At 42.6% G+C, this 12,220-nt stretch overlaps 1 protein-coding gene across 1 annotated transcript; it reads left to right on the top strand.

Moving 5' to 3' along the window:
- Nucleotides 3,331-7,566, top strand: ASCL4 (achaete-scute family bHLH transcription factor 4). The gene has a single exon (XM_021386496.1). The coding sequence runs from the start codon at nt 5,646-5,648 to the stop codon at nt 6,210-6,212; it is 567 nt and encodes a 188-aa protein (XP_021242171.1). The 5' UTR covers nt 3,331-5,645; the 3' UTR covers nt 6,213-7,566.

Genomic DNA, 12,220 nt, shown 5'->3' with positions numbered 1-12,220 from the left:
GGAGAAGTGTTGCCTCACATGAGAGATGCCTTGATAGGGTGCCTGTGCAGGAGGAAACTCAAGATATTTGTCCATCTCCTGCCTTTTGACCCAGAACGACTGAACGTGCAATCTGGAAAAATCATTCCAGTTTGATACACAGCCATCAGTTCTTTAGGCGTGAAAACAGCTTCTCCTCATTTGGCTCTAGCAGTCTGAGAGTTGGACACCTCTTATACACTACTTCATAGAATCATTGAATAGTTTGAGTTGGAAGGGACCCTTAGAGGCCATCCATTCCAACTCCCCTGCAGTGAACAGGGACACCCACAGCTAGATCAGGGTGCTCAGAGCCCCTCCAGACTGACCCTGGATGTCTCCAGGGACAGGAATCTACCACCTGGGTCCTCACACACTCTGCTGCTGAAGGAAATAGCTGCTGTAGAGTGCTTTATCCCCCCATCCTGAGGTCGGCGTCTGAGACATGTGAGATGAATTCTCTGTGGAGCTGTCTTGCTGTGCCTACAGCCTGTAACTGGGACCTATGTAATTAGTTCGCTCTAAATATATAACTTCCAGAGGACTGCATTTAGGTGAAATAAATCCAGGCCTCTGTCGTTTGTGACCAAAAGAATGTCATAATCTAGAGTGTACCACGTATTCCAGAAGTTCGTGTTCTCCACCAAGCCATATAATACTGTAACCACATTCCTGAGTTGGCCAGCAAACGTGATCTCATTGAGTCAGAAAGAAACCCTCAGACTTTAATGGACTGCAAAGCTTGTGATGGGGCTTTAATTGTGCTCCATGTTTATCCTTGTAGTGCCACACATATGGTGGTTGCTAAAACTTTGCATCTTTTCTTAGAAACTTTGGTGAACGGCTTTAAGCCCCAAAGACTCTTTCATCACACTGAATTTCCTAAAACATAGAAGATGACTGGGGACCTTACATTTTCCCTTGTCATCCTTACAACTGCACTGTTACTCTCAATACATCTCAATTCTGCCCTCAAGACCTGAGCTTGGTGCCGTTTTTGATACTGCACTCCTACTGGAGAACCATCCTGGAGCTGAAATCCTTGCGTTATTTCAGCTGTCTGAGCTGAAAGCAATACTTGGAGCCTATGAGTCAGACTGGATGTAGTCATAGGCAGATAAGAGTGTTTTCTCTTGCTGGCAAGCATGAGTCCTCCAACATTCCAGTTTTTTGTAGTCTCTTTGCACCCTTGAAGAAGTGATAGTTGAACTACCAGCTTCAAGTACCAGAATCAAAGGAAAACAGGAGAACTATGTCGTGTCACTGGATTAGAAATTAATCTGTGTCTACAGACATGTATTCTGTGTGCCCAAGGTATTACAATGAAACACATTTCAGAAATATTTCTTCTGACAGGGAAGATTTTTTTAGAGATGGCATTTTTAATATATGTGAGTTGTTTCCATAGGACAGCTGCACAATGTCCCCTGAAAGCTTAGCGTATTGACTTGCATGGTACTTCCTGCATGAGAACAAATGACACAGTTATTTTTCAAGCTGCATTAATATCCTGGAGACATCCTGAAAAAATAAGGGAAACTCATGAAATCACAGGGAAAATAGATGCAGTCAGCATGCATTAATACTTCTCTCTGGGAGTGGAAGTCCCCGCTGGACTGTGGCATGTGTCATAGCCATTGGTTCTCTCCTGCTACTATTAAATGCCCTTGGGTTCTTCTCAGAAGGAGCAGAATTACGCTGTACAAGGATTACACAGACAGCAGTGGCTGAGGCCAGCTGATTTCCATCAAATATCCAGATATCCTTCCGCCTTTTATTGGCTTGTCAGCACTTTGCAGATCCACCTGTATCCTGGTGACAATCACAGTCTGCAGCCCTTGTAGGTCAGATACTGCTGTAGCTATAGAGCTGGAGAGGTGGCCCATGCTAAAGGATGCAGCTATTAGCACTGCACAGAACTATTAAATCTTGTATTCCTCAATCTCAGTCTAAACTGCAGTTATAACTGTAATTCTGTGATACCCTGTTAACATGAGAACTATTAATTTCACACCTGCTAATAAATTATCTGTTAGTAAATTGCAACAGCCCAGACAAACCACAAAGCGTATAATAAATTGCATTTTTTCAGTATAATTACAGTACAGTAAAATACATACAATATGTATATATATGTACATATATAACAAATACATAATGTTGCGAGGACTTCTTTTTTAACTCCTACTGTATTTTCTTCCTCCTCAGTAATATGTTCACAGATAAAATCTTTGAGAGCTCACCTGTTGGGAAATAGATGCGCTTGCATGTGTTCAGCTGACGCTTGTGTTTCTACAATATTTCCAACGCTGACTTTCATTTCAGCCGCAGAGTCAAGGAGAATTTGTTGCTTTGAGTAATTCTGAGTAATTCAAAGCAATCATGGTGTAACACAAGGATGTCTAGTGTTATTCATGATTCTTGTGGGAGTGCAAACAGGTTGGGGGTACTTTTGTACAAAGATTACATTCTTGTAGACAGTGTTAGAATATATGCAATTAAAAGCACAACTAATTTGCAAATAGAAACAGCACAGCTTCCAGAACCTCAGAGCCTGAACATCCTCTTGCAAAAGCTCTGAAGCAGGATGTTTCTGCTATTGTAGAGCTGTGAATAATACCTGACTTCTACCAAATAAAGGCAAACCAGGCCCTCTGCTTCCTTTCAGCTTGAAGTATCTCATGTTCAGGATAAGGGAGGTAATTTGAGAAACAGCATAAGAATTAAGAACAATGGGTTTTCTTAGAAGAAGGATATTGTACGCGGAGTCTTAATCTACTCATTACCCTGTGGTGCACCAGTCCTGCTGCTGTCCCTGTGCACAGCTGCATGGGTTGGTACAAGCACAATGCATTGCCCTTGTCCTGCTCGTGCTCTCATGAGGGTGTGTTGCCTTGTGCTGGCTCCCTGCCCAGGTTCAAAGCCCTGTCTGTGAGCATGACGTTAGATTTGTCAACAAGATACGACGTTCAGCAAGTGCTTGTGGTGTGTTCTCTTCTCTTGCTCAGAAACGCAGTCTGCAGACTCTGACATGAGATCAGTTTTGCAGGTTAACAATTCACATTTATGTGTATTGTTTTTTTTTTTCCCCGTGTATTTCTCTAAGGAATTAACAATGGATTGTTATTTTATTTTATTTTTTCTGTAGGAGAAGTTTAGCACAGGTGTGGTTCTGACCCTTTGGGAAGTGCAGGTGACCTGCATTTACAGTAAACATGGAAAAGAGCTCTGGCAGGAATGCATTTGCATGACAGAACTGAAACATAACCATGCCTTTTGAACTCAGCTAGACTTCTGGTGGGGTCATGGAGGGCTGTGAAAATTTTGGCACCTGAGAATCTCAGGAGGCATGTTGCCATTTCCTTATATACTGTTGCAGAGATTGCAGAGACTGTGGAAGGTCTTTGCTTGTGCTGATTATGACAGAGAACAGCATTTTCAATAGAAAAATGACAAACATCAAATGCCCTTTTCCTACTTCAGATATTTGCTTAGTGGCCAACATCCTCCTTACTTCAAGAAAGCTTGAAGTCCTTGCCTACCTTAGTGCTACAGCGAATGCGCTGTTTTCAGAATTCAGATCTGGAAACGCTTCTACTGGAAAACTGACAGCAAAATTTGTAGTGCAAGTGATGTTGAAAAGCCAATGTTGTTCAACATTTTTGAAAGACAGAAAGGGCTCTTGATTATTTGATCTGAAACAAATTGTGCATACTATGGGGTGTTCCTTCATAGCTTCCACTTGAGCTCTGGCAGATGTTTTAGAAAGGCATTTAGATGTGACTTGAAAAGACCGCAACCCCTCATGAAAGGCATTAGCTAACCGTTAGGCAATGCTGAAAACCTTCAGCTTGAATCACCAGCAACATCGGTGATGGAGGTGAAAATGGATGGATACGTGCCCTGGATCTTGAGCCATTTTGGTGCTTTTCCAACCCCTGCCATAAATTGGAGGCCAGGATTGTTCTCATTTACATCTGTCTGGAAGGGTCTCCCTGTACATTCATCATATTTTGAAGATTACAATCTAGATTGCTCTTGTACCGCTGTTTTTTGAAGCAGCAGGATAGGCCAGCAAAGATACTGACTTGAAAGTGTGTGCTGACATCATTGCTGCTGGTTTCTGACTCAGCAGAGACACAGATGTGTTTCTCAGAGTGCAGGATGTTGTTTCAGTTACTCACGCTTCAGAGACTGTTTGGCATGAAAGACCAAACAGGGTGGAAACTTTCACTTTGAGCAAAAGAACAGTTTTAATCGAGCCCACATGCTTGTACCTTTTCATGTCTGTCTTTTCCCACTGCTCTCCTAGGCCACATGCTCAACTCACCGGACTGATGGTGGCAAAAAGAAGGTAATTTGGTTAACAGTGAAGATGAATTTCTGGAAAAAAAAAAACAAAAAACTATGGGGCTCTTGAACAACAAAATGGGGAAAGATGCTCCAGTCACTGCTGAAGATCCTGGCACAACAGATTTCTTAGAGGAAGCACACGGATGACCACATGATGCCCTTGTGCTGCCAGAAGTCCTTGTTTTCTGCCCATCTCTTCTCCTTGGCAAGCTGCAGCACAGATCTGGCACAGCTGAGAGGGATTTTCAGCTCCCCAGTTAAAGTACTCTGTAGGATGCATCTAGAAAGCCAGCATTTATGTAAACATTTGGTAACAGCTACACTGGGGCAATGAGGACGTAACCTCTGTATTTCATTGTCTGAGGAAGGTGATTATAATGATGACCAGAACATCTCTGCAATGAGTTGAAACGTGCAAAATGTTGCAGGCTTTCTTGAAAATGTTCGTGTTCAATTTGTGAAACTCATACTTCTCAAAAAAGCCTCTCTTCAGGTGAAGAGAACGGTTTTCTTCTTACTGCTTGCACGTAGGCATTCTTGATCTGACATGACTTGCAACCACAAGAGAGCACTCTTTCCTTTGAAGATTTCTCTGCTTCTCCAGAAGGCTAGAGACATGCCATATAAGTTTGCAAACTGCTTGTGAGCTGTTTCAGTTAGACCAGAGCAGCCGAAACAACAAAGCTTGCAGTTGTCTTTTGGATTTCATTGTGAAAAGCCTTTGGGTAGTTTTCAGATGACAGAAGATCCTCGGTTCCTGAAAGGGAGGAGTTCTGCCAAAACTTTGAAGATCCCTGTAAACTTTGCAAATTACGCTGCTTTTGGAGACAATTATATCAAACGATATTGTGGATTACAATACATGAGAAGTGTTTAGAGCCTGGAAGATTATTTATGTTTGGCGTTAACTCGTATGGTCATAATTTCAAGAAGGGAGAAAAGGAATACACAGGAACCCTCTTATTATCTTTTGAAATATGAAGATCAGAGGAAAAGGAAGGTTTAGAAGTGTGGAGTGATGGTCCTCAAAACCTGTCTATAAATTAGCTGGCATCCTGCATCTATAAAAACAAGGCTTAGAGCTGATTTCCAGGCACGAGTGGACCTCCTGAGTCATCAGCAGTGCTTCAAGATCTGAGTTTCTACACTCTGCGGGCAGAAATTGCCACCTGTGGGGCAGAGTGCCTGTACAAATGTTTCCTTCTTGCCTGGATTGATACAGGATTTGGAAGCCAAATTAGGGAGCTGACTGTGCTGGTGAGAAAAGACAGAGCATGGACAGCAGTAAAGATGACGATGGACTGTTGAACAGGATTGCATTTTCAGGAGCGATGCCCCTGGCTAACAGCCACCTACATCCCCATGGGGTTCCCCTGAGAGAGCCCTTTGGGGTTCCCTTCCACCTAGACCCGTCGTACTGGGAGCGAGCCTATGGCGGGCACGCAGGTCGCATCTCCTACATCCCATTCCCTGGCTACGTGGGCGTCTACGACTATTCCTTTGAGCCTGCCTTCATTCGAAAGAGGAACGAGAGGGAAAGGCAGCGGGTGCGCTGCGTGAACGAGGGCTACACACGCCTGAGAGAGCACCTGCCCAAGGAATTTGCTGACAAGCGCCTCAGCAAAGTGGAGACCCTGAGAGCGGCGATAAGCTACATCAAGCACCTGCAGAGCTTGCTGGACTGCCATCCCCTGGGGTCTAGCAGTAAGGAAACGCCCTCCACCAAGGCACTCCCGGATGCTCCCAGCCCTGGTCTTCTGCGGGAATGCAACAGTGATGGAGAGTCGAAAGCCTCCTCAGCCTCATCCCCCTACAGTGAATTTGAGGAGGTGGGTAGCTAAGAATTGGCCCCTTGGAGATGGAAGCCTTCAAGACCTTCTGAAAGCCAAAACTAAATCCCCTGGGATTTTTCTGCGGATTAAGATGAATACCAGGAAAAGGGAAAACAGCCAGGAGAAAAGATAAAGGTATTTTCACTCTGCCAAAGGACAACTATGTTGTCTGCACAACACTCAAAGATGATCAGTAAGCAGACAGACCTCACTTAGGTTGTTCCAGCTGTATTACTGAACTTCAGATTGTTAAAACTGAAGCAACTTTTTGCTTTCTACTTTTCACTCAGCTTTTGTTCTGTTTGTCTATTTTCATTTGCCTTTCACGCAAGGAGAGAACAAAACCAGATAAATCCATTTCAGGAAATTCCCCTTCCCTTTCTCCTGCTTCCTCCTTGAAGTTTTTATTTTCCTGACTGCTAACTTGGAATACACCGGGTTACAAACATTTCGACTGGGAAAGGTAAGATCTAGATAACACATCTTTCCCTAAAATTTTTAGAACACTCCCAGAAATGCTCCTGTTTCTGAAAAGACAGTGTTTTTTATAAACTTGTGAATGATTTTTTTTTATGGCATCTTCTAAAGCGAAAGAAGCAACTCATGCATTGGACTCTGGCTATTTGGTGATTATCAGAAGGATGATTTTCAGGAAGAGAAAGTCTGACACTTTCACTCTAAACTGTTCTAGAAAGTGGTAGACAGAGATATGTAAAACTGCACCTAAAAAGGCGCAGCTTCACTTCTGATACTGAAAAAATGCTGCCAGCCTATTTCTTTCTTTACTCAAAATTGAGTTCGCACACAAAATAGTCTGGAGTATGTCTTGTTGACTGGTCAGAGCTTAGAAATAGGTTCCTATAGCGGTTATGTAGTGGTATGTACAAAAAGGGTAACATGAAATATATCAGTTTACATCTGTGTGAAGCTGTAGGCATTTCTCCTTTTGATCAGAATATTTCATTACCTTTTCAAAGAATATACCTTTTCAAATGAAGGTCTCAAAGTGTATGAAATACCTTCGGTTTGGACAATGTCTGCTTAAAATGAGAACTTTTCTCCAAATTGCTCAAAAATCTTCTTTCTCCAAGGACAGATTTAATTAACATTTAGCTATGTGCTTGAAACCCATTGTGAATATGAGGTAGACTCCTTCCTACTTGTACATCTTACACAAACCTTCCAAACTTCTGCTTTTTTGGCCTCACTTTGGCAAAATGGTTTTGCATCATTTTGTCTTTCCTTCACAATGTGCTGACTGAGCACCTGAAAAAATACTTGTGTGTAAATGAGAATACATACTGATTAAATACCTCAGATGTGTCCATAAATTTCATTTAAATAAAAAATGCAATACATCCTGGCTATGGGTATGTTTGTTTGTTTGTTTTCATTTTCAGTGGATAATGAATGGGACAGCAGTGTTTGCGAGAGCGATGAATTTTCAGGAAAGAATAAGGAAGGTGGATAGGAAGTGCTACCTGTGAAAGTGCTACCTGTGAAACTAAATATTTAACCTAGGTTTTTACATCTAGACAGTTAGCAGGTTTATACTGTTGGCACCTAATAGGATTTATTAGATATAAAAATGCTGTGCTGATTCTAGCACACTGCTATGGTCCTTCGTACGATTTTAGTTACTGAATGCCTGCTTTCAAGTACTTGGCAGTGGATGTACTTGGGTCGAGCTATTGCTACAGCTCTGAACCCAATTATTTCTTCTTAAGTCACATGTGTGTTTTTCAATAATATTGAAAAGCAGACACTTAAGCAAATTGCACGCAACTCAGATATGGAAAAAAGCCTAAATGTGTTGTCCTAGTGGCTTCTGACAGATCATTCACTCAAAGATGCCAATGGCAATCACAAGCTTTGTCCTTTATTCTTTAAGCGGTAGCCAGGTTCCTTTTCTGACAAGTTTAATTTACTTCGTTTCTGTTTTCCAGACCCCAAATGTTTAATCCCTGTTACCCCAACAGTTCTCCCTCAGGATCTAGAGCTTAGGCACTGATTTTTGGATGCATCAGTGTTCTTATTTGTTATCCAAGAAAGGGGAGAAGGGCAACGTAGTTGTATGGTGGTTGGTTGGGATCCATTCTTTTTTGGCTTTTCTTCTTCTCTTTATAGATTCTGACAATAGACTCAAACTCTCTGTGCCTCAGTTTTGATATTTCTGGAAATGGAGTGGCACTGGTGGTAACTCTATGAGTAAGCCTGGGTTGCATTTCTCCCTTAAAACAGAGATCAAATCTCTCTTATCTGTGAAAAACATGCATTCAGTGTACCTGAGACAAATTCTGTGAAATGCTTTGTAAAGCACTTTGAAGATGAAAAGCACTTAACACACATTTAATGAAAGTAAGTAGCCAAATCAAACCAAACCACTAGAAATCAAAACGAGCAAAATGCATGTTTCTCTCTGGGAGGGAGGCATCAGATAGCTCCCCAAATACATTTTTAGATCAGATGCTTATCATGGAGGTTTGAGTCCTGCAGCGACACATCCAAAAGTTGTAATCCTGTGTGTCAAGTCCTGGAGGGAGGGTGCCTCTTTGGTGATCAGCTGGGCCAGCTGGCCAGAGAAACAGACTGAGCCGTGGATCTGCCCCTTGCCAGCTTCGTCTCACTGGGATGTGCCTCTAGGGGAGGCTAATCAGGGGAGGGCATCTCGCCTGTGTGGTCCTGGGCCTGCACTTGATCTGCACTGCTGTAGGGTGACCCTTCCCATGTGAGATGCAGGCTGATCTGCTGCACATCTAGATGAGGCTGGTTTATTTCTTGTGTGTCCTTAATGTTCTGCAGTCAGAACCTTGCCTGGATTTTGTGAAATAATGTTCTGGAAAGACCTCTGGGCCTCAAGTCAAGGAGACTGATGAAAAAGCCTACATATTAATAAAAATATGCATCTATGTACATTTTAGATTGTACATTTCACTCCTTTTGACAGCTCTGGAGATGTCCTTAAAGTACGTCTTGATCCAACCTCAGTTCTCAAGGTGTAAAAGCTAGAATGTCACATAGAACTTAATTTAATGTTAAAGGAAAATGAATTTCGGGATGAAAATCAAATTACTTCTGGGCAAAAACTCTGTGACAGGTTGAACTGCTCCCAGAAAAGCTGGACACTTTATTTCTCACTGTTCCCGTGGGCATGCAAACCTCTTGCACACTGTTGGCACAAGGAAGTAGAAGTCATTTCCCAAATGTGGATCAGTGCTTCATATTTATGTCAGCAAAAGTTTCAAGTGAATGCTACATTTCAAAAGCTTTCTTAAGCTGTTTCTGTCCAGACAAAGGTTTTCTTCAAAGCTCCTAAAGTATACCATTATCAGACACTGAAGGCAAGCAATGATCCGACTTGTCACCCTGAGAATTAAAATTTTAATAAAAATGGTGACCAGAAGAATTCTGGTCGAATCACTATTTACAAGAAAGTCAGCACTGATATCCCTAAGCAACTGTGCTACAGCTTTATCAAACTCCCACACAACAAATGCGGTCTTTAATCTTTCTATCAAATGTGAAAAAAGCGCACATCTGTCGTCTTCCGTCTTCTGCCATTAAATTACAAATCCATTTGCTCCTTGATATTATCAACATTTTAAAGATGTGTAATCCTGGCCATGGGATTGCTTTTAATCCTCTAATAGCTGTTTAGCTGATTTCTTTGTGAAAGCCCATCCACACTCCTTTCATGTTATATTACCCAGTGTCAATAACACAGCCAAAGAAAACCAGAAGGCACTATAGAGAAATCGTGTTCAGACAGCAAAGCAATCAGGGCCAATTTATCTCACCGGAATAAATGAACACGGAATAGCCACACAAAAGCAAAGAATTTTTGAAAACCTTTAATGCCAGCATACTCAGAAGGAAGCAAAGAAGGATACAAGGTGTTTGAAGTGGTATCAACAGGAGAGCCCTGCTGCAGATGGCCAAGTTCAGTCATAGAGTTATAGAATACTTAAAGTTAGAACAGACCACGAGGATCACGTAGTCCAAACACCAGCCCATCCCCACCATGCCCACTGACCCTGTCCCTCATTGCTACATCCACACGGTTCTGGAATACCTCCAGGGACGGTGACTCCACCACCAACATTATCTGACAATCCAGAGCCGTGCTTGCTGGCAAAAGTCTATAAATGCTCACTCATGTATTTCCCACATGATTTTTTCACATTTTTCTTTCTCTCACTGTGAGTACATTCATTGGCAGAGTGATGGAAAACTTCTCTTAGCTGAGCAAACCAGCCATGCTGGAAGAATAAACCAGACTGAAGGCATGTCTAAAGGCATGTCTCTCTCCATTGCCTCAGTGGATCTCCACAGTCAGTGGAGGATCAAAGATGGAGAGGAGTCAGGCTAGGATGCTAGTGAAATAATCCAAGAGCATTTGTTTGCAATTTGCAGCAGTTTGGCAAAGGTGACACTGCTCAGAAGATGCTGCAGAGCTGGCTGAAAATGTGATGACTAAAATTCATTTGACTAAAAAAAAAACAAAAAAACTATACTTCTTTCAGTGAAAATCATGGCAGCTACCCTGAGGCAAGACCCTGGAAAATGAACAGGGAACAACATGGTCATCTGTTGTGCTGCGCAAGAGGCTGGTAGGCTGGGAGAAGAAACAAGGCACTCAGCTCCACTGGCGTCTTCCCACAAGGGCTTTACAGAGCAAATCTCTCACTGAGATCAAAAGAGCTGTTTGCACTGGATAAAGCCCCATGAGAAAGTTACCTGGTGGCCCACCTGTGCTTGGATACCACCTTTGTTGCCAGAACTTGTCTTTTTGTGGCTTGAGCATGTAACGTGCGTGCAGGGTACAGTCAGCACCATGACATCTACTCAGAGCACACGAATGGTGCGGGTCCTTGCCTACACCATGCCTGTGCTGAGGTTAGAGTAAAGGCTCAGAGCCTCACCTGGCAGTGAGGTACAGCCTCAGAAGAAAAAAAATCTTTCCTCAGTTTGCAAATTGAGTTGAAAAATAAGTGAATAACAACTAAAACCCAGCTCAGGAACGAACAGTGCAGGTATCTGCACAGGCTGGATTTACTGGATGCACTTCAAAGGAAAAACACAAGGAAAGCTAACTTTAATTGGTTTCCTTTTATTTGTCTTAGCTTACAAAAGAACCATTTCTTCTGAAAGACTCAGAAGCTGCATGCATACAAGTTAGAAGTGCTGGGGTACCCACAGCCCAGCCCTGGAGCAGAGCTCTGCCACTGTGTTTTTCCTGGGGAAAATAGTCCCCAGAACAGACGCAGAAGACAAGTGACACTCCTAGCCACCTCCAGTCATAACTTGGTGTATTTGTGTAAACAAGGAGCTTTGTCAAGGTCAGTATATCCATCTATGAATCTGGGTGGTTGAAGACCCTGGTTCATTACCACCGCTTTCTGTAGATATGGCTGATGGTGCCAATACCCCCAAAATTGTGGTCTACAGATGCAGGCAGCAACCAGCAAGTCCATAGAATCATAGAATTACAGAATGGTTTTGGTAGGAAGGGAGCATAAAGATCACCTAGTTCCAATCTCCTGTTGTAGGTGGGGTTGCCAACCACTAGCTATTTCATTCAAAATTCCCTCTCACTCATTTTTAAAGGCTTTGAAGCCTCTGTTATGGGACCCACCTTGTCATTTTGGATAGAGCCTGCATTTGGAGAAGCACCAGGAGTTAAATCTGTGTTAGTGTGGACGTCAGTTTGTATTGATAGTGATTTTGCAGGTGCTCAAAATGAAAAGATATATTAGTATTAAATATTAGATAACAGGACATATTTCTTCTCCAAAAGAGTGGTCAGGCACTGGCACAGGCTGCCCAGGGAGGTGGTGGAGTCACTGCCCCTGGAGGTGTTCAGGAAACATTTAGATGTTATTCTAAGGGACGTGGTTTAGTGGGGAAATTGTGATGGTAAGTGGACGGTTGGACAGGATGATCTTGGAGGTCTTTTCCAACCTTGGTGACTCTATAATTCTATGAAACTGAATGAATGGACTGTGAGAGGCTGATGG

Source organism: Numida meleagris, chromosome 1, assembly GCF_002078875.1.
Source record: "Numida meleagris isolate 19003 breed g44 Domestic line chromosome 1, NumMel1.0, whole genome shotgun sequence".
Classification (NCBI taxonomy): domain Eukaryota; kingdom Metazoa; phylum Chordata; class Aves; order Galliformes; family Numididae; genus Numida; species Numida meleagris.
Note: the sequence above shows the minus strand (reverse complement) of the source record. Positions and strands in the feature narration are given on the sequence as shown.

What these genes read in the sequence shown, in the direction of transcription:
- ASCL4 (XM_021386496.1), top strand. Translation starts at nt 5,646, where the DNA reads ATGGACAGCAGTAAAGATGACGATGGACTGTTGAACAGGATTGCATTT.